This window comes from Pieris brassicae, chromosome 2 (genome assembly GCF_905147105.1).
Source record: "Pieris brassicae chromosome 2, ilPieBrab1.1, whole genome shotgun sequence".
Lineage (NCBI taxonomy): Eukaryota > Metazoa > Arthropoda > Insecta > Lepidoptera > Pieridae > Pieris > Pieris brassicae.
The window spans coordinates 88,785-110,144 of record NC_059666.1 but is presented as its reverse complement, the minus strand read 5'-3'; the positions used below and the strand labels follow the sequence as shown (position 1 = coordinate 110,144).

At 38.3% G+C, this 21,360-nt stretch overlaps 3 protein-coding genes across 6 annotated transcripts; 2 read left to right on the top strand and 1 right to left on the bottom strand.

Annotated features, from left to right (window-relative positions):
• Nucleotides 1-1,728: 1,728 nt before the first annotated feature.
• LOC123720391 (pinin) lies at nucleotides 1,729-4,618 on the top strand. The gene is made up of 7 exons (XM_045676981.1): nucleotides 1,729-1,965; nucleotides 2,037-2,162; nucleotides 2,228-2,450; nucleotides 2,543-2,843; nucleotides 3,189-3,328; nucleotides 3,401-3,509; nucleotides 4,021-4,618. Exons 1-7 carry the CDS (start codon nucleotides 1,835-1,837, stop codon nucleotides 4,203-4,205), a joined length of 1,215 nt encoding a protein of 404 aa, XP_045532937.1. The 5' UTR covers nucleotides 1,729-1,834; the 3' UTR covers nucleotides 4,206-4,618.
• Nucleotides 4,619-4,647: 29 nt separating this feature from the next.
• On the bottom strand, nucleotides 4,648-6,193 carry LOC123720392 (ADP-ribosylation factor-like protein 2). The gene is made up of 4 exons (XM_045676982.1): nucleotides 5,979-6,193; nucleotides 5,686-5,841; nucleotides 5,354-5,552; nucleotides 4,648-4,939 (listed from the first exon to the last, which is right to left on the bottom strand). The coding sequence occupies exons 1-4, from the start codon at nucleotides 6,041-6,043 to the stop codon at nucleotides 4,805-4,807; spliced, it is 555 nt and encodes a 184-aa protein (XP_045532938.1). The 5' UTR covers nucleotides 6,044-6,193; the 3' UTR covers nucleotides 4,648-4,804.
• Nucleotides 6,194-8,530: 2,337 nt separating this feature from the next.
• On the top strand, nucleotides 8,531-18,792 carry LOC123717672 (protein kinase C). Of its 4 annotated transcripts, none has more exons than XM_045673810.1 (17): nucleotides 8,531-8,797; nucleotides 8,951-9,083; nucleotides 9,334-9,448; nucleotides 10,977-11,037; nucleotides 11,168-11,336; nucleotides 11,412-11,443; nucleotides 11,534-11,604; nucleotides 13,657-13,795; nucleotides 13,878-14,014; nucleotides 14,098-14,176; nucleotides 14,371-14,442; nucleotides 14,658-14,726; nucleotides 14,813-14,937; nucleotides 15,007-15,388; nucleotides 15,473-15,525; nucleotides 15,602-16,027; nucleotides 16,112-18,792. In XM_045673810.1, the coding sequence occupies exons 1-17, from the start codon at nucleotides 8,701-8,703 to the stop codon at nucleotides 16,181-16,183; spliced, it is 2,232 nt and encodes a 743-aa protein (XP_045529766.1). In that variant the 5' UTR covers nucleotides 8,531-8,700; the 3' UTR covers nucleotides 16,184-18,792. The 4 variants fall into 4 exon arrangements, with proteins under 4 accessions (XP_045529766.1, XP_045529757.1, XP_045529775.1 ...); XM_045673801.1 differs by having other exon boundaries at nucleotides 11,165-11,336; XM_045673819.1 differs by lacking the exon at nucleotides 14,371-14,442 and having other exon boundaries at nucleotides 11,165-11,336.
• The last annotated feature ends 2,568 nt before the right edge of the window (nucleotides 18,793-21,360 follow it).

Sequence of the window (21,360 nt, the reverse complement as noted above, 5' to 3'; positions counted from 1 at the left end):
CAGACCTTCCTCTCTAAGACGTGCCAAATTGTATAGCTCAAAAGATTAAGGTCCGGACTGGAGCAAGGCCAATCCTCATGTCTAATTAAGTCGATGTTTTGACGCTCAAAACAGGCTTGGCTTTGTGTGCAGGCGCAGAGTCCTGCTGGAACACGAAGTGCGTGCTAGCGCTAACACGAAGTGAATAGCGTGCTGGGCAGGACTTTGATAAGCCGATCCAAAACCGTCTCTAGGCACACTTTTGCACTGGTTTTGAAAAATTTTCCCCCTTTTCTAAAAAATTTGCCTCAGTTGGTCCGTAACACGACACTCCCAACCAAAGCATTACTGATTTTATTTTTATATTATTTTATTTTAAAAGACACACTAACGAAACACTGAAATGTAAAAATTTTATTTTATAAAATCATATTCGAAGACAGAACTTTGGGACCAACTACGTATATTACCAAAGTCCCTTGCGACTTTTTCATCTACAATTCCGTGTAATAAAAGATAGCATAATGAAATCCCAGAAATCATCTTTAGGAATTAGTACACCTAGGTAACACTGAAAATGTTTAGAAAATGAAAAACGGCTTAATGTAGAAAGTTTCCAATACTTAATGTTTTTCGAAGAAATCTCTGTTTCTCTCTACAAATATCGTTGCATTCAATGGAACCACTGAGAAAAGCAGTGGATCCAGTCTTTCTTAGGGGTCTCTTCTATGGCATTTTCGTACGCTTTCACCGCATCCTTAGGGCTCGTAAAGGGAATAAATGAAAGTCGCAGGGCGCCAGATCAGGACTATATTGCGGATGACTCATTATCTCGACATAATTATAAGTTAAACAATTTGAAAAACTATAATTGTAAAACTGAAATATTCCAAGATTGATTGATTGCTATCAAAATTTGACGGAAACGTTTTAAAATGTATGTCTCAACTGCACAAAACTTTACGTTTAAAATCTGTGAAAGATAGTTTCAAGGTTAATTTTTTTTTAATATTACGGCAATAATTTTGATTTTAAGCCAGTTTTAAGTAAAAGGTTGGGAAGGAAAAAATAAACAAAGACATCAAAAGAAAAAAAAACGATAAGCTAATTAAAAACAAAATATGTACATAATCATATTACATCTTAATATTATTATTGATTATGAAAGAAGATACTACATTATAATACAATAATGGATAAAGCAAAAGGAGATGTTTTCGGAAACATGTAGTAATTGTAAGGAATACAGAAAGGAGGTGCGGTCATATTGGGAACAAGAAAAGAAAATATGGTCGAGGTCACCAATATCTTCTCCACACTCACAAGTATTGCTATCAACAACACGTAGCCTTGCTAAATGTTGAAGTGTACATCCTAAACGCATTCTGCAAATGATAGAAGTGACCATTTTAGAACTTTTAATCTCATATAATTATAGTTATTTTGTGCGATTCCAGTTTATGGTACGAAAAATGCTAATGAATTAAGAAACCGAAGGTCTATAGCATCTCAACTGGATTTATTTAAGAAAGATCATAGTAGGCTTCGAGGTCAGGCGAAAATTTGCAGTGATGACAAGCACAGGTGACAACCTTATATTAGATTAAGAATAAATATACGCGTAAAAAGTAATAATTGACACTGGACACCTAGATAATACTTACATCAAACAGTCATGTGACGCAGTATACTAAAAAACAGGCAATGCTCACCTCTAAACATTAAAGACAAATGGCAACACTATTGGTATCAACAAAGTAAAGTTGTCAACATTAACAACCACCAACACCAATCAAATAAATTTTTCTTCAATTTTGTTTTAAGCGAATGAAACTAAAATATTACATTTAAAAACATGGGAACAGAAGTGGCTTTATCATTTAACTCTTTACGTACACAATTAGAAAATGAAAGAAGTAGTTTGTATAAAATTGATGAAAATATAAAAAAAATTGTGCAAACTACGGGTCGATTTTCCAATAATAGGTTAGTTTTTGTTAAATTTTCTTTTTTAAAACACTAATTACGTGGTTTGATTATTATATTTCTCTTTGTAGATATAATGCTTCCGGTGACAACTCTAGAGGACAAAGACAGCCAAATCGGAATTATCATAATACAGATGTGACCAAAAATGATGATGTCTTTAAACGTAAACATGAAACAAAAACTGTTTTTAGCAGGTATGTAGTAATAAGTAACCCTTAATAGAATATGCGGCATCATATAAACTACCGTATATTTATAGGATATCAGCAAAAACTGCAGATAGTGATGGAGAAGATGAAGCGTCTGGTCCTAAACGGTCTAGAGTTTCTTCAGCCGTATGCCGCGAACTCCCAACAAGAGCGGCTGTGCTCAGAGCTCAAGGTGATGATGAGCAAGCTAGGACTAGGAATAGAAGGATATTTGGTTCCTTACTTGGAACCCTTCAGAAGTTTAAACAAGAAGAAATAGTCTTGCAGACTAAAGTATGTTAGATAAATTAAATTTTGTTTCAAACTTCCCCAACATTTGCTTTTTTAACATCATATGACAAAACATCTTTCTTTTGTTTTATTAGGAGGACAAAAAAGCTCAAGTTGAAAGAAAAATTGAGGAACAAGCTCGATTAGAAAAGGAAAGGGAGTTGAAGGAGCGTAGGGTATTGTTTGCTGAGCGTGAACTCAAGAAAGCTACCATTAAAGCTTTAGAGGCTAAAGTGGCACGTGTTCAAGAGTTTGAAACATGGGAACAATCACAACGTAATCTTGGAAACTTTATACTGACTAAAGCTAAACCTCATATCTACTGGCTGCCTAATCTAAATAAAATGTCAGAGAAGGCTCAAGAAAAGTTAAAATCAAGCCAGCGTTATCATGAAAGTGAGTTTTATGTACCATTATTAATGAAATACAATTTAGATTATTACTTATAAGATTATATACTTAAATGTATTCACAATATAAATTTTATATGTACCTTTGTTTTGTTGTTTACAGCAAAATATCAATCAATTTAAGTAATAATTCCATTTTAAAAAAGTAATTGTCTGATCAATATATTATGTCATGCCTAACAGTACTAAAAAGACTTATAAGAATATAATGGTTTGCTAAATTGAAATGTATAGTAGAACTGAAGACAAGAAAACTCAATAATAATAATTAAAGATTAACATGGTATAAGTACTTTGTATTAAATTTAAATATAATTATAAATATTCTTAGAATGCATGTCCAAAAAGCGTCAAGAGCTGGAAGAAGAGTTGCAGAGAATAGAGCAGAGGTGCTTACGACAGAAGGCACCAAGAGCCAAAGAAAACAATCCTGAGGCCAACAATCATGCATCTATCATCAATCCTGATGAGGTACATTCAGAATCAGAAACATTGCTTGTAGCCACATTTATATTATCTTTACCCCATTTCTTATTTTTGCAGGCTGAAAATGGTAATAAGAAGAGAGATAAGTTTGCTATGGATGCTGATGAGAAAGAAGACAGTGATGGAGAGGAACATCCAGAGGAAAAAGAATTGGACCAGAAAACAGGTACACAGAATTAAACATATGAACTATGCTTACCTTGATACATTAGAATTTTTTGCTCTTGCTATAAATGCACCTAGAGCAGAGCTAGGCTTCAGTGTGCGACGCTCATCCCTGAGGCCGTAGGTTCGATCAGCGGCTATCCACCAATGGATTTTCTTTCTATGTGCGCATCTAACATTTGCTCGAACAGTGAAGGAAAACATTGTGAGGAAACCAACTTGCCTTAGACCCAAAAAGGTCGACGGCGTGCGTCAGGCACAGAAGGCTGATCACCTACTTGTCTACTCCATTTACAAATGATCATGAAACAGATATAAAAATCTGAGGCCCAGACCTAAACAGGTTGTAGCGCCATTGATTATTATTATAAATGCACCATACTCTCTTTACTTTTATTTTCTTTCAAATATATTTATATAAATAACTAAACTAACATCCATCATAAACTAACATCTTATTCACATGATTTATTATAACTACTAAAATAATAAAAATTATTTATTAATTCTAGAAACAATAAAAAATAAAATAGATGGAGGTACAGAACTGAATGAAGCTATAATAGAACACCAAGACAATGTTAAAGATGTTGAATTAGAAGTTACAACAGTAGATAATACTCATGAAGACATCAATACCAATGCAACTGAAACATATAATGATAAATCCAATGAATATAATTTAGACCATTCCTAGATGTAGTCAAAAGGCTGAATGGTGGATCTGGTTCAACATATTATACATTTGACATCTATGATCTATTTCAATTGTAACATTTAGAAATTTATTTAAATTAAAAGTATGATATCATTAATAGCATTGTTACACCAATATATCTGAGAAAAAAAAGAAATCTGACGGTGTAGGTTTGCAATTTGATGTACATTTTATGTAACTATTATTATGATACAATTTTAAAGAAACTGTATTTTCTATAATTTTATAAACTTGCTTTTTTAAGTGTATTTATCTTTATGTCCTAGCTTAAATTAATAATTTTAGGATAAACCCAAATAGTTGTATGACACATTCAAGATCCACTACTTGGCCTAAACATGTGTCCTAAATTAAAGTAATATTATTATAAGATTTATCTTCAAATATTGTTTTAAGTCAAATTTGATCAATAAAAATATAATATTAGTCAGTTAGTTTTATTGTATACTGCAGACTATTGTGATAAGTTATTTTTTTTATAATAACAATATTCAAGCTTAGAATATTTGTTAAACAAAAATTTATTCATAAACTATAGCATGGCTAGAAGCATACTTATATCATAAAATTTCAAGCCACTAATCAAGTGTAAATATCCTAGAAGCAATATCATCCAGCATCCAATCCATGCCCTCAAGAAGGTTTTCCCCAGTCACAGCAGAACACCTCACTATGCGCCAATGGTGAGTTTTAATGCTGTCCAAATCTAGTACCTGGAAATATTTTAATTATATATATATATAATATTAGTTCAAATTGTGTGCTCTTAAACAGGAATTTTATTAAATAATTATTTCTCTGATATAATATTATTTGTATATGTTTGTGATTATCATGTAAGCACTAAGTTATATTAGGGGGCATTCTAGTCAGTGCTATGCTCAGGGTTTTCATTTGTTCCATTTCAATGTGTTTACTAATTATAACAAGTTGGTAACACATTCTCGAGTGCTAGTACCATTAAAACTTTGTGAATTATTTTATAAAATAATGACTTTTAGGGTGTTTCAATTTGGCATATGGTTCAAGTGTTTATCTTCTTAAGAAAACCTAACAATAAGGTAAATGAAAATAGTCTAGAATATTGCTTTGTGTGATAATTGGTAATTATTTAGGTTAACACTTGCCTCCCTAATTTCTTGCAAGGAAAGTGCTCCAGGCAGGTCTGATTTATTGGCAAGTACAAGAAGTGTAGCTCCTGAAAGCCTTTCCTCCCTAAGAAGTGAATGTAACTCTCTGACACAGTCTGCAAGTCGTCGGGGATCTGCACTGTCAACTACCCATGCTACACCATCTGTGCTCTCAAAATAATTTTTCCAGTATGATCTGTATAAAAAGAATATATAAGAATAAGGTCAAATATATGTGAACGTCAAAAATGCTTTGACAAGATAAAAAACCCGACTATGTTGTAGGCTGTTGTTTGCTTTCATGTTATCAGTACTTTACTTCCACCAACCTTAAAGATTTCTGTCCACCGACATCCCAAATATTCAATTTATATCCCTTATGTTCTAAAGTCTTGATATTAAAGCCTAAAGTAGGTGATATTGTATCAATGGGTTCACCATTAAATCGTTTAAGTATGGTTGTTTTGCCTGCATTGTCTAAGCCTCTGAAGTATATTTAGTATTAGAAAATTTTGGAAAAATAAATTTAGTTTCAATTAAAAAGGTAAGCTAAACGGTAAAAGAATCTCGATAAAATCTGAAAAACAAACGAAACTAGAAAATGTATATTTAAAAAGGATACAGCATCAGTATTCTCATTTCTTTTTCTTTCTGCCTCAGTTTTTTTAGTATAGTTAAAAAACCCATTTTCTAATGTTTTAACTCAAAAATTTCAATTCAAACAAACAATCAGGCATAACCATTCACAATTATAAAAGATCAAGGCTTTAAAAATATTTTAAACTTTTTTATCTCCTCAAAATTGTGGAATCTTCGTTCAATCATTTGTCAAAACCACATTAACCACAGATGACAGGACCAAAAAGTACACGGAACAAAATTGTTTCGACGTTTGTGATTATATATGTAGGTATATGTACAATAAAATTTATTTTCGCTTAAATCCATTTCTACTATACCGCCTATGTGTTTCACTATAATCCCTATCCCAATTGCACAATCTATTGTTTATTCCAGTTTCTATGTTATAAAAAACTACAATTTAATCTCTTTTCGAATTTCTTCTGCCTAAAAAGTTCTGGAGTTCTTTTTGATGAGTTGAAATTTAAGGGTTAAACGACACCTACTAACTAACTAACTATGTTTACGAATGCTCTGAGAAGAACAAGTTAAGAAACTTGGACGGGTTTCTTTGGTTTTTCGGTTTGACCCACTATGTTTTTAAACCAAAGATTTATAAGCGAGAGTCAGCGCATTTAACTTTCAAGCCCTACTCACTAGACCCACTCAAAACAAAATAAACCTTGTGAGTAGTTGTAGTATAACATTAGATTTGAAATTGTCATACGAAAATAACAGCTTGCCTAGAGATTTGGTTTTAAAAACATACACTTTAGAAGGAATTACTAGTTAAATAGGAACTTTGGGTAAGTTTTGTCTTTCTAACGAGTATTATAATATGTAAACTTAAATTAAATAATAATAAAGTTTATTTGCCTCTTCAAAAAATTTCATTTTATAGGATTACATGCTGTAGGTATTGACCATCTTTGTGAGAGGCTGGTGCCTATAATAAGACTATAGAAGTCACCAGCCTTCAATCGGGGAAATAAAATATACAAAATACATGATATATAATTGATAAGTTATTTAATGAATTGACTAAAGTAACAAACAAATAAAACTAATGAGTGGTCGTCGGTGTCTTAATATGTGAGGCAGAATTTAACTTTAAGTAATTTCTCTTAATAGTCCCATCTCAATTCGACGATTGGCGGCAATCATGGCTACTTAAATTTTAGAAGCCGCGCTTCTGAAAAATTACTTGGTGCTATTACCAAACCGTTTTCTAAGATTCATCAACCAAGACTTCCGTCTGCGGCCAGATTGCCTCCTTCCACCCGTTTTGTATAGTATGAGAAGTTGAACGTCTTTTTGGTGTTACGTTTCCTACGAATTATTCAAGTTTCCTTTTCCTAAGCGTCATAAGCATTCATTGTTCTTCTGCATTCTGTTCAGCACGGTTGTATTTCGTACGCCATCTATCCAAGATATTTTAAGCATTCGTGTATAAGCCCAAAAGTGGGTACTGTTATTGTTTCGATAGGCTTTCCGTGCTTTTTCAGTTCTACAACGGATCTCGATGCTGTGTCGCCCTTTTCATCAATCACTGTGCCTAGACATCGTATTTTCGAGGCTGATTCCATGGTTTGATTGAAAAGGTGTATAAGTTACGTGAAAAGCTCCGGTGTTTGGCTAAAATTTTGCAGGCTATCGAAGCTCTCTGCGATTAAGATCTGCGATATCAGCGTATCTTAAGTTATTTAGCAGTTTGCTATAAATTTCTATTCCATGTGGGCTTCTGAAAGTATGGCATCGGCATATAAGTTAAATAGCAAATATGATAAAATGCAACCTTCACGCACACCTCATCGAATCTCGACTCTTATATTACACACTTGGCACTTTGCGTCTAATATAGGTTTTTACTGAATTCTTATAATCTATGCCAATTCTCTGGACTATTTCCATCCATTTACCATGTTGTATATTATCATATGCCTTCTCATAATCGACAAAGCAGGCTAATATATCCCTGATCATGTCCAAGCTTCTTTGTATCACCACTTGATAGCCAAAGAGATCAGTCTTATTCAAATTGGGGTAGGATAGTGTCGATTCAAATTTTGATTTAAGGTAATAGAGTCCGATAGCAATTGTTTCCAAATCGTATATACCATTAAAAAGCATTGTGATAATCTAAGTAACATTTCAATTAATTTTATCATCTCTATTGGTATATCATCAGCCCCTAAAGCTATCCGAGTTTTTGCTTTTGTTACTGCATACTAGATTTCACTCTTCGTAATAGCCAACATCCTTTACACTTGAGGTTTATATTGTCTGGTCTAGAGTCACAGAAAAGTTCACCAATGTAGAGTACGTTGGTGAACTTTTCCCTTTTCCTACTCCCAAGTGTAAACATATCATCACTGCAGTTTGTATATTTTCCAATTGCAATTGTTTTTAAGAAGAGTCATTTCGTTGCTCTAACGATTACAACCAAAAGTAACATGTGCACAGTGCATAAAAATTACATTACAATTATTACAAGACTATTACCAACTTTTTAATCTATTGTGAATTTATATAATCTAGAAGCTAAAAAAAATCAATCTGTAATCTATGCTATCCATCCATGGCGGATCTTTATACTTACACAGTCAAGTTTCTTTTCCTGCAGAAATTATGAAAAACCTTCAATGATTCGTTTTGGATTTCTATTGTGGATGTGAAGTGTGGCGGTGCGGTCTCGGTGATAGGGCTCGTTGGTCTCCGCCACCATGTTCAGTGGAACGGTGCGCGTTAAGGTGTGTGAGGCTACTGGCCTTAGACCGACGGATTTTCAGAAAAGGCACAACATGACCTTCGGGAAGCCTGGTGAGTTCACCATGCACTATAAACACCAGAGTTCTTCATTTTTGTTATATTCAATTCTATTGTCATAGTTATGATACCTCCATCAAGTTAAACATTTATATTTAATTTTGCCTGAGTGTTGGTGCTATTTGTATATGTATGATAAATTTGCAGACGATCAGCCGATAGATCCCTATGTGTCTATCGATGCAGACGAACATCATTTAGACCGCTCCACTACGAAACCCAAAACATTTGACCCTGTTTGGAATGAAACATTTTCACATGAAGTTCAAAGTGCCACCAAGTATGTATTACTATTTATTAATAAACATATTGTCTTTTGAACTTTTGTTTTATTAGGGATTTATAAGGTATAAATTAAATTTTTATCACTCATAATCTATCAATACCAAACTCATGTATAGTATTATATCTGGTGAGACTTATTAAAGCAGCTATTTTTCCATGGTTGAGAATATTATGTTGTATATTATACTATAATTAAACTTCTGTTTGTTATATTTCCCCTTTAATGATTTTTATTTAATTTGTAGTCTATGCATCACAGTATTTCACGATGCTGCAATACCCCCAGATGACTTTGTTGCTAATTGCACAATTCCCTTTGAAGATCTTATGCACAGAGAAAAAGATGCCACAGACTTTTGGGTAAGTCAGATAACATTTTTTAACTTGCTGCAATAATATATTTATTATTAATAACATTAAGGGTTAGTTCAGCCTGGGGTGAGACTCAGTTCTTAGTATGACTTCCATATTATATGGTCCCATATGTACTATTGTACTTAGTGCTAAGTCTTGACAGTGAAATTGCTAGTAGATGTTGCCTATTGAAAAATAGATATTGCTTAAAGAATCTTAATTAACTGTTTAATACAATTAGAACTAAATACCTTTTTGTAATATTCCTGTTTATACTATTGTATTAATGGGAAATGATGTACATTTATTATTCATCTATACATTTGTATGTGATTGATATAGAGAGAATGGCATTCTTGATTATTTACATCACCCTTTTGACCCAGAAACTGTACAACTATGATGAAAAAAAGCACATCAGATCTTAAGCCATAACTACGCAAGATATTATAAGCAAGATTAGATACTATAAGCAAGATTGTTACATTATTATTTGAAGTCTTATTTAAAATATTGTTTTTAATGTTTGTGTAAAATTATGTTAATATTATTTTAAAATGCACAAAATGTAATATTGTATTCTTTTATTGTTTTTTGTAATATTTTGTGAAGCAGGTAATTCAAATGAATATGTCACCTAAGAAAACTTAATGCTATGTTGCCAATAAATGCTTATATCTGCACTTGCAGTATTATTTACATGCTTAAAAGTATCTATTTAGGTCTGACAATATTGCCTTTATGATAATGTGTTTTTTGGGATTTTATATGAATTAAATTAAGCTAAGATTTAGGGATTGGTTTATTATGTCAAAAGATTAAAGATGGGATTTATCTAAATATCCAATGAGCTTTTTTTGTTTTCATTTCTGCACATTTGAAATTTGGATAATCGTCAAATAATAAGATTCATTTTTAAAATTGGTTCAGGAATGCTTGAGTTTATTCATTACAAATAAACTTTCCTCTTTATAATATTAGTGTGGATGAAAGAGGTATGACAGTAATGTGACACAGATCACGGCTGCATCCTGTTTTCATCCCGTGAGTCATCTTCGAATAAACATTGTCTTTCCTTAATTCCAAAAATAATTTTTCATTCATTATAGTCAGAAATGGCTTTAATCTAATTTCATGTGAGAAAATCATTGTAGATTGTTACTGTTTTAGCAAAGAATTAATTAATTTTTTTTAACTAAAAATATTAGATGGCTGTGTACACAAATCTGACATATTTAAAAAAATATCTTGTTTATGATGTTTGCTAGTTTACCGCATATGTTGCTCCGTTACCCTCGAGCTGCCTACAGGGCCGCGTCTGCTCCATATGGTCATTTTTGAATATCTAAATCATCTATTACTGTAAAGAATAACTTTATTCAGTCATTTGACGGCGCTCATCTCCTATTGTATACAAAGCTTAACGTTGGTATAAATTGCACGAAATTCCAGTTAACAATTGCTGCTTGCAAAATGTGTACAATAGCCTTTTCGTTACCATATTTAACCATCCAAAATTTCTTGTTTTCTTAAGGTGGATCTTGAGCCACAGGGGAAAATTCATCTCAAAATAGATCTTAAATGGAATTCTCAAGGTTTGTATCTATTACAATTTTCTGATTGTTTTTGAAGTTATCCTAATAGTAAGTCTCACATGCCAATCTTAAATAAACAAATAATTCTGATGACTTGTTTTATACCGACTCTATTTTAACATGACAGCAGCGGGCGCGGCGGCGTCGAGCGGGCCTCGGCGCGAGTTCAAAGAGGGTGCAGGCTTCGCGCGGCGTCGAGGAGCCTTGCGCCGCAGGGTTCATCAGGTCAACGGGCACAAGTTTATGGCCACCTTCCTTCGCCAGCCCACGTTCTGTTCGCACTGCCGAGAGTTCATCTGGTGAATTTTACTCACTACTCGTCGTGTCGTCTCATTCTTTCAGAACATCAAAAATTAAACATTTGTTATTTCTAGGGGTCTCGGCAAACAAGGCTACCAGTGTCAAGGTCTGTATAGCATAATTTTGTATCGATAAATTAGTAAATGCATTTATTCTCCTTTGATCTTTTTATGCGATGGAATCGTTTGTGTTCCAGTATGCACGTGCGTCGTGCACAAGCGGTGTCACTCGTCCATCGTCACGAAGTGCCCCGGCATGCGAGAGGACGTAAGTTGTACTTATTAATATATATAAATCTCCTATCACGATGTTTGTCCGCGATGGACTCCTAAACTACTTAACCGATTTTAATTTAAATTGGCACACCGTGAACAGTCTGGACCAACTTCAGAGATAGGATAGCTTAGATCTTTAATTATTTTATTGCAAATTATTTGTCTATAATTAATGGACAGTCACAATTATCTGTTAACTCCAAAAGATTCTAACAGATGTCGATACTTTTCGACTGGATTGATTAAGTAATCAATAGATGGCACTGCTATGGTATACCAACAAACGTGTCATTTAAGCAACAATTCAATATCTTGATTACCACGTGTTATTGAGGCTAAAGTATAAATTAAATTTATTTTGTAGTAAACGAAATGCCGTGAAATTTAATTATTTCTACTTTTTTTAATTTTTGGTGTTAGCATAGCCAACCACGTATTACTTAGACCGAAGTGTAAATCAAATTTAAATTATAGTGACGATAATACAGAGAAATTATTTTTTCGTGTCACGGTATTGAGGCTAACTAAAACCACATTAAGGAGAAACGAAGTTCGCGGGGGCAGCTAGTATATTCTAGGAGAGAATCGGATTTAGTGACGACGTAAAATATGACGGATTTGTAATTTTGAATTTAAAATCTGATTTTTCATCACATTTTAAACCACCTCACAAGATTATTGATTAGAGTATGTATAGGGACTTTTAAAACTATTTTAGATGATTTGTAAGTGACTTTAGAAAGTCATAAAGTGTTATTTTTAATTCGGTGAAGTATTAAAAAATCAAATCAAATATTCATCATTTAAAGAATCCGCCAAAACGCCAGTCGAGATGTCCTGATGTCCGAGTCCTAATGCCGTACTCACGCCTGAATTATCATTCTTGATTATTTATTAAAGTTCAACACATTATATATACTGCATATGCTACAGTACAAGCTATGTTTTCTATATAATGTATATGACAGAAAAGGTAAACATAAATGTTATAAAAAAAAGTGCGTGCGTACAAAGTACACATGACAGAACTGAAACTTCTTTGTAAATTAATTATTACTAAGGTAAAAGCCCCAATAGATGATTATGTACCCAGTATATCGTCACTGTAGAATGATTACCTCGTATGTCAAAAAAAATCTTTATTTTGTATTCGAAGACTCTCATCATATCATTTAACTGGTATAATGAAGTAAGGACTTATTTATGTTATTAATAATAATATCCTTTTTACCATGCAAAACTGTGAACAAAAGCACAATAATATTTTAACGAACATTGACGAAATGAAACATTTTTTTCGTTTCCTGTAATGTTTGGTTCACTGGACATACGACGTTATCATTCTACAGCGACGATATGATCACTCTATATATTTGAAAATCTATGTTTACACACCGTATATTTGCTAATGATAATTGAAATAAATTAAAAATCCGCGTTTACTGCACAAGACGTTGTGGGACAGAATTGCCATCTAAAGTTGTAACATGTAACTGGCTATTTGCTTCATGCCACATTCGCCCTTTATCACTGTCTCTCAATCGGTCTCAATCACTCTCTCCCTTTTCTTCGACAAAAACGCTGCACATCTTCGTGACGCTAATATTGCCTTTTATCCGTAAAAAAAGATTCAATTAATTCGTGCTCCTAAAGAAGTTTCACTTCAAATAACATTTCCAATTTTAGATTTTAAACGGCGGACTGAGTGTCAGATAGGCACTTAACAAATACTTTTTTTTTAATGAATTTATTCATATTTTTTCCCGAAAGTAGACAATGTTAAACATGCCAAGGCACATTATTTACAGGTATTACAGGTCAACGTTAACTATTTGATAAATGAATGATTAACGATTTTTAATGCCAAGTTGTATAGTGGTGCGTATGCGTAGTATTTTAATGACTATAGACGATATAGAGATAGAAGTGGCCCTTACGGAGCCAACAATCGTTTGGATTGCAGCTTCATAAATAATTTAGAAGACACTATTTAAAGTCGGTCGACTCCAAACCGTTTGTAACGAGAAATGAGTACGATTTGCAGCAAAGCGTGTCGGGCGGACAACGTTTCAGCGTCAACGTGCCTCACCGCTTCGTGGTGCACTCGTACAAGAGGTTCACTTTCTGCGACCATTGCGGCTCTCTGCTCTACGGGCTCATAAAGCAGGGCCTGCAATGCGAAGGTACGCCCTCCCTCTCCCTTGGTGTATTCGGATGCGACGACGGAGTGACCGGTACGTAGTAATAGGGACGCCACTGTTTCAGTGTGCTCCATCAACGTGCACAAGCGCTGTCAGAAGAACGTGGCGAACAACTGCGGCATCAACACCAAGGCCATGGCCGCCATCCTCAGCGAGATGGGCATCACCCCGGACAAGAACCCTCGTCCCAGGGCCTCCAAGGTATTCTAGTTACGGTTGCGGTTCCTTGTAAACTAAAAACCTTGCGATCAAGTTATCAGTCGCTTATTCCGGGTCACTTTCAGTACCTGAACACGCCCATGTTGGAAGGCGCACCCGATTTCATTCCCGAAGACGGCAAGGACGACAGACAGGACGACAAAGGTACGACTTGTTTTGTGCGTTTGACTTATCTTGAGACGTTCGTTCATTGATTTGTTCATCGATCACTCATTCGTTCTTTACGTTTTCGTGCACCTAATATTACAAACATTGTAAAATAACTGTACTACGTTTGTTGGACATTGCACCCTCGGCCGTCCTCGTGACGCTTGACCGTGTGAACGTGTGGCCTTTAGCTGCGGAGGAGGGCGTGGCGCTGTGGGGCTCGCAGTGGATGGAGCTCAGAGACATTTTCACCAACTTTGAAGGTTTTTCACCTTTCCTTTACGTAGGGCTACTACGGGCGCTTCGGTGGCGGGACGTTGCTCATTTTTGGCCTTTTTTATCATTTATCTCTAATAGCGATACCTATATACCTATTCCGCTATTATATCAAATAGTCGGACCTTCGAACTGATTTATTTCAATAGGTATTGCTAAAACGTGTTGTTTTTGTTTTGTTGCGACCGTCTTTCCTGCGCAGGTGTCCCCGTGCAGCGGACGCGGCGGTCCCCGTGGGACGAGCTGGAAGATATTTTCGGGTTCAAAGAAGGTTTTTTGATATTTTCATTGGTTTTTATGGTCCCGTGTATTTTCAAACGATATAATTATATGTAATGGCCGTTTCGCGCGTCGCAGGCGGGTCGGGCGGGGCGGAGTGCGAGGGCGGGAAAGTGTCGCTGGATGACTTCCACTTCATCAAGGTGCTGGGCAAGGGTTCCTTCGGGAAGGTGATGCTGGCCGAGAAGAAGGGCACCGACGAGGTAAACCTAAACGCTCGTCGCGTCCGTCGAGCGTCGAGAGCTAGCGAATAACGTTCGAACGATCGACAGGTGTACGCGGTGAAGGTCCTGAAGAAGGACGTGATAATCCAGGACGACGACGTGGAGTGCACCCTGACGGAGCGGCGCGTGTTGGCCTTGGCCGCCCGCCACCCGTTCCTCACGGCGCTGTACTGCGCCTTTCAGACGCCCGAGAGGCTGTTCTTCGTCATGGAGTACGTGGACGGAGGGGATCTCATGTTCCAGATACAGCGGGCTCGGAAGTTCGACGAGCCCCGGGCCAGGTTCTACGCGGCGGAGGTGACGCTGGCCCTGCAGTTCCTTCACTCGCACGGGGTTATCTACCGAGACCTCAAACTCGACAACATTTTACTGGACAGCGACGGCCACTGCAAGCTCGCCGACTTCGGCATGTGCAAGGAGGGCATCATGGGTACGCGTCCTTCTCCCGCTTCCCTCGCCTCGCCGTCGCCGTGTCTCCGACGCGCTTCATGCTACGGCTCTTTTCTCATTGCAGACGGCGTCACCACGACCACGTTCTGCGGGACGCCCGACTACATCGCGCCCGAGGTGAGTGCCGTCGGGTAGCGCCACGAGCGCGCGCGGTTCGCCACGTTCGCGTCCTCACCGAGCGCTCGGTCCCCAGATCCTGCAGGAGCTGGAGTACGGCCCGTCGGTGGACTGGTGGGCGCTCGGCGTGCTCGTGTACGAGATGCTGGCGGGGCAGCCGCCCTTCGAGGCCGACAACGAGGACGACCTGTTCGAGAGCATCCTGCACGACGACGTGCTGTACCCCGTGTGGCTGTCCAAGGACGCCGTGTCGCTCCTCAAGGGCTTCATGACGAAGAACCCGGCGCGGCGGCTGGGCGTGGCCGGCGGCTCGTCGGGCATCCTGGCGCACGCCTTCTTCCGGGACGTGGACTGGGACGCCCTGGCCGCCCGGCGCTTGCGCCCGCCCTTCCGCCCCAAGACGCGCGGCCGCCGCGACGCCGCCAACTTCGACGCCGAGTTCACCAAGGAGGAGCCGGCGCTCACGCCGGTGCCGCACGACGTCTTGCGGGCCATAAACCAGGTGAGCCGTCCGCCGCCCGTTCGATCGTTCATCGTTCGATTCGCACGCGACTATCCTCTGAAATCGTCGTTCGACATCTTCCAGGAGGAGTTCCAGGGATTCTCGTTCGTGAACGCAGACTTCAACCCGCAGCGCGACGAGCGTCCGCCCCAGTGAGAGTCCGCCCGCCCCGCCCGCGGGTAGGCCGACGACCCACCCGAGGACGGAACCGCCGCGCCGCGCGGGCGGCCGAGGGCGCGTCGCGTAGTCCCCTTTCTAGTCACGGCTCGTGGAGCCGGAGTCGCCGTTCGTTTTGTCTTAGCGTAGGTTAAGCCGGCGCCGGCCTCGGTCGAGCGCCTCGCGGTCAAAATAAAAAATTAAAAAAAAATCTTGTGCTCCTAGTCTGTTAAAAAGTATATTTTCCACGAAGATGATCATCGATTGTTGTAAATATTGAGCTGAATCGACGCGACGCCCGAACGCGCCTCGGAGTCTCTCTTTCGGCGTCCCTTCGATGAAACCCCTCGAACTAGGTTCGAACTGCGTCGGCGCATCTCGCACAATACTCAGTGTCTCATCCGAGATGATGTTTTCCATAATGACGTGTTTCAGTAGTCCGAGTGCGTTCGGAGCGCCGGTGTCGTTTTTTTATTACGTTTTATCACACACCGTCGAGCCGTCCGCGGCCCCGGGAAGTATTATTTATTATAGTTAAGTCGATACCAAAGGTTTAGTCGTAAGGAGCGAGCGAACGTGTGGCTTTGCGCAGTGTTAGCGTTCGAGGTCGAAACGTATCCCGGCGTCGTCGTCTTCGCGCGAGGCTCGGGTCGGGCCGATTCTTTTATCATTTGTGTTACTCTCGAAGCGGAGTCGGAGGCCCCTTTCGCCGAGCCCCGGCCGGGGATCGACGACGCGCGGGAGCTACTTTACGTAGATCGCACTTTCGGCCGCACCCGCCTCTACTTTGTAAGAAACGGCCTATGGGTTCGATGTGTGTCTCGTGTTAGGGCTCGTTTTAATCGTTTCGGGTCGAGTCCGTCCGAATCGCCTCGGCGAGGAGGAGGGGCGTGGGGGGCGGGCGGCGCTCGACCCTTCACCGTTCGTTCTCACTTCTCGTTTTGGAAATTGGATATCGAGCATCTCGAAAGCTTTCAGATCTGATTGAGTCTCCGTTCTTTTCGACCTCGGTCGGTCGGCGATCGCTCTGTCGAAGTGTAGAGTGGCGCGTTCGATTATATTACTATTGATATGTACGAATACGCGTCGTCCGCTTTCTTTGCTTTAAGATTCGATTTTTTGGAATCTTTACATTTTTTGTCGATTTGTTTAGGATTTTTTTAGTTTTAAGCATTACGATAGCTGTGTAAGTAGAAGAATTTTATTCGCGGTTTTCCGTGAAGGCTCGGGCGTGTCTTCTTTTGCCTCTCGACGAGAGCGAGTTTTATTATTAATTATACACGTGGACTTCACGATCGATTAATTAATTGTCGTTACGGGTTAACGCTCGGGACCTTCTTCCTTTTTACAATTTTATACTTTAAGTCGTCTTTATTCCCGTTCCCGGTTCGGAGGCAGAGCGCGGGGTGGGATCTTTTTGATTTTACGTAATAGAGGTTTTGTGCCAAATCACACGAAGCGTTTATTTTTGTTTTGCAATTCATAAGAGACCAGAGATTTTACGAGATGACGAGAGTTTATATCTAAAGTTACCTAATTAAGATAATATTTGTATGCGTTTTTATTGATTTTGTTGATTGATTTGATGACGATCAGATGTTTATTATTATTGTTGTTCGATATATATATATATATATATGATAATGACGCTTACTCAATCGTGTTACGCGCCGAGTACGTTGTGTTTTGATCGTATGGTCTTTAGTGAATCGGCATCGACCCGATCCGCTGAACTTTGACCGTCCGCTGTGGCGTTTCGTCCTTCGAGGCGAGGACGTCCTTCCGGCAGATCGGAGAACCGCGCCCGAGGCGATGCTTCATCCGCTCTCGACGTTCCCACCGTGACGAAAACATTTAACGAAACCTCGGGAACGATGACGAGCGTCCCCGAAGCCGAGGACCAGAGGTAGTCTTGCCATAAAATATAGTTATCGTGTAAGTCGCTTCTCGCGAAGTGTTGTCGGATGTCGACGGAGGATATCTCACTTTGTGTCGGGACGGTTTTTCAAAAGTGATGAATTCGGTTTTCACTCGTCGGGAGGCACGCGTAGAGTGCCCACGTCGCCCACGGACGCCGGGGCTCCAAGCCATTAGTCCGAACGACTCCTCGGGCCGCTCCCCGTGGCGAGGGAACCGTCGTCCCTTACAGCCGCAGTTCGAAGATGCGAATCTTGATTTTGCCCAACTGCATCTGCTCAGTTGAGCACGTTAAGTTTTTGAAGGCTAACTTAACCTTGTCTTCCAAATGACCGTGAAACTGAACATCTGTTCTTTTCCTTGAGTCGTGTTCTTTTCGCCCGCTCGCCATCGATGACGTCGAATGAGCTTGAGAATCTCTATATAAAAAGGGCGTTGTCCGTGGGTGTCTCACAACATTTTACAAAATAACACTAAATAGAAAATGAATTCCGACCGACAGACATCGTTTTGAAAAGCCGCCCCCTACTTAGTCGTAGCTAACACGGTACATAATATTGTAATGTAATTGTTGTTTGTTCACGGATCACTATTAGAAACACATTTAGCGGATAAATTAATGCATATAATATAGTTTTATGAAATAAATATGTATATGTAATCCTACATGTCTATTAAATCAGTGAAAACGACATTTGTTTTATTTCCGGTTCTTGACATAAGTTGCTGACAAATGTGCCAACGAGTAAATAGTTTAATGTAATACGTGACTCAACCGATGCCGAGTGGTACCGCCGCCCATGGACACTCACATTGCCAGAAGGCTCGCAAGTGCGTTGCCGGCCTTTCAAGAATTGGTACGCTCTTTTCTTGAAGGACCCTAACTCGAATTGGTTCGGAAATACCGCAGTGGGTGGCCGATTCCACATAGTGGTGGTGAGAAACGCTCAATTCTGGTACGATGGACGTCGAGGTCTTTTGTCCAATAATGAAACTTTGCTCCGGTTATTAATTTCCTCCTCCTCCTCCTCTGAACACATAATGGTAAATGCAGAGAGATCCCGCATCACTACGCAACGCCAAGGGATCAAGCCGAATTGTTCATTCGTGATTTTGGCTATGTGCGAGCTATAACCTACATTTTATTAATAGTACGAGTGGAAGATCGGCTGATACTGATACTGTAATGTCAAATGTGTCCAGGAATTTTGAAAATCATTGGGTGAATCATTATGGATCATATGTGGGTGTAACATTTCCTAATCGAGTTATATCCCTTTTAAAATGTAGTTTTACATTTAACCTACCATCACTACCTCTAGTAGTGTTTCCGTTGAAATACTGTTCACTGTCGCATCATAACTTTGCTACATATAAAGTTTAAGTAAGGGGAAGTAGGATATATATGTTCTATATCTCTGACAAAATAGGACCGTGTATGAACCTAAATATCTAGCGAATACTGACCCAGAAGAATCCCGCACCGATCAGGATGTCTACTGTAAAAGGTTGGTCAAACGTTGAATCAACCAACTGCATAGTCCTGGGCAACTAAAATGGAAATCATTCGGGCCTTTGGGTAATTGCCCTGTTGAAGCTTTTAAGACATAGCCAGACAACATTTAATTACAATTGCTGAATAATCAATTTAATAGAAAGTTTCAGGTAACAATTAAAATAGTAGGAGGTTCGTAGTAGCATACGACTATAAGGTAATGTACCTACCTAATTTACAAAAAAATGGTTTTTAGAAGATTGTGTATTACAATTTTTGAATAGAAAAAACAAGTTGGTGATCAATGTTTAAATCAATACCCAATATTCAAGTTCTGCCCATAGTAATACATTTTTTTTAATTATCGTTTAAAACACACATACATTATAAATAAACTATGTACAAACTTCAGAGTACAAAGCTACGTACGATAATTATAAAGTTGTGCCTAATTCTGAAATGATTGATCCTGCCTGGGTTTGATTTCAGTTTTCCATTTTTTATTTGTATTTAACATAACGACATCTTTTCTCACACAAAGAAACCCACTATTAGATAAAGCAAAATCTACCGAAATAATACTTATAGTTACCACTAGATGTCGCTAATTAACATGTTACAAATGAAAATACATTTTTTAAATGAAATAATGTTAAATTGAGGTATCAATATATAGGTACATATTTATTAAAAAATAAAAATATTCTATTCGAAAGGACCTTTGGCTTTTATACAGGCCTTTATCTGTTTGGCCACGAATCTATGGATTTATGCAGAGTTTCCAAGGGAAACCACCTAGTCACAGTTGGAGCCTTATGACCAGGTGCAGAGTCGTACTGGAAAGTCCACGGTATATTTTTTAAAAGTGTATTGGTGAGAGGTTTCACAACATGATCCAATGTAAATAGACACTCCTTGATCGTGTCTTATCAAACAATCACTGACGCACTATGACGACCATGTTGTACTTTTCTGACCATTTGAGCAGCTTCTTTAGAACTGGGAGCGTACGCTTTATCATTTTGCTTATTTGAAATTGTGGTAAAGAGGCTGGAGAGGTGTGCTTTTCAACTGCATTTCGCGACAGAGCGAGTTTTCATCGAGCCACGCTCTTTAATTGAACATATTTATTTAGCGCATGTCCTATACATAAACGATAAGCAGGTCCCAGTGGTCCTGGTGGTCCTATCCGGAATATTCATTTCTCGCGATATATTTTTTTGCTTCCTAATGGGATTTCGACGAATTCAGGCTTTAACAGCATTAAGTTCTACCAGCACGCGGCCGATCTTTTCTGGTTATCGACAGACGAATTTTTGTTGTATCTTTTGATAGTACGATATACGAACATACGGCTAACGCGTCTGGAATATGACTGACGGCTCCATACCCACTTTATGCAAGGCGATCATTCCAATCCGATTTTCTTTAACGAACCCATTCCATATTGTAATTTGATAATGAATACGGAACACATACGCCTTCCAAATTCAAAATAACAAAAAGAATGAAAAAGAGAAAAGTTTATGTGTAACAGTATTTATGGCCAGATATCTTACACATATAAATTAGCATTTTGTTTTATTATTAACATTTAAAGTAACAAATTTATGGTTGATAAAGGAATCAATCATTAAATCTTAGTATGCATTATAATCTCCTAATCTCTCAATCTACTTATCCTTTGTTGATATTTCTAAGGCGTTTGACTCCTCGGAACATGAATAAATATGGCAGGCAATACATATAAAAAAATGTCAGGAAT

Coding starts and splice junctions, on each gene's coding strand:
- LOC123720391 (XM_045676981.1), top strand. CDS start 1,835: ATGGGAACAGAAGTGGCTTTATCATTTAACTCTTTACGTACACAATTA. Junction 2,844..3,188: donor AAGCCAGCGTTATCATGAAA/GTGAGTTTTATG, acceptor AAATATTCTTAG/AATGCATGTCCAAAAAGCGT. Junction 3,510..4,020: donor AGAATTGGACCAGAAAACAG/GTACACAGAATT, acceptor TATTAATTCTAG/AAACAATAAAAAATAAAATA.
- LOC123720392 (XM_045676982.1), bottom strand. CDS start 6,043: ATGGGTTTTTTAACTATACTAAAAAAACTGAGGCAGAAAGAAAAAGAA. Junction 5,842..5,978: donor GAAATGAGAATACTGATGCT/GTATCCTTTTTA, acceptor AATATACTTCAG/AGGCTTAGACAATGCAGGCA. Junction 5,553..5,685: donor GGTGGACAGAAATCTTTAAG/GTTGGTGGAAGT, acceptor CTTTTTATACAG/ATCATACTGGAAAAATTATT.
- LOC123717672 (XM_045673801.1), top strand. CDS start 8,701: ATGTTCAGTGGAACGGTGCGCGTTAAGGTGTGTGAGGCTACTGGCCTT. Junction 15,526..15,601: donor CCGACTACATCGCGCCCGAG/GTGAGTGCCGTC, acceptor CTCGGTCCCCAG/ATCCTGCAGGAGCTGGAGTA. Junction 16,028..16,111: donor TCTTGCGGGCCATAAACCAG/GTGAGCCGTCCG, acceptor GACATCTTCCAG/GAGGAGTTCCAGGGATTCTC.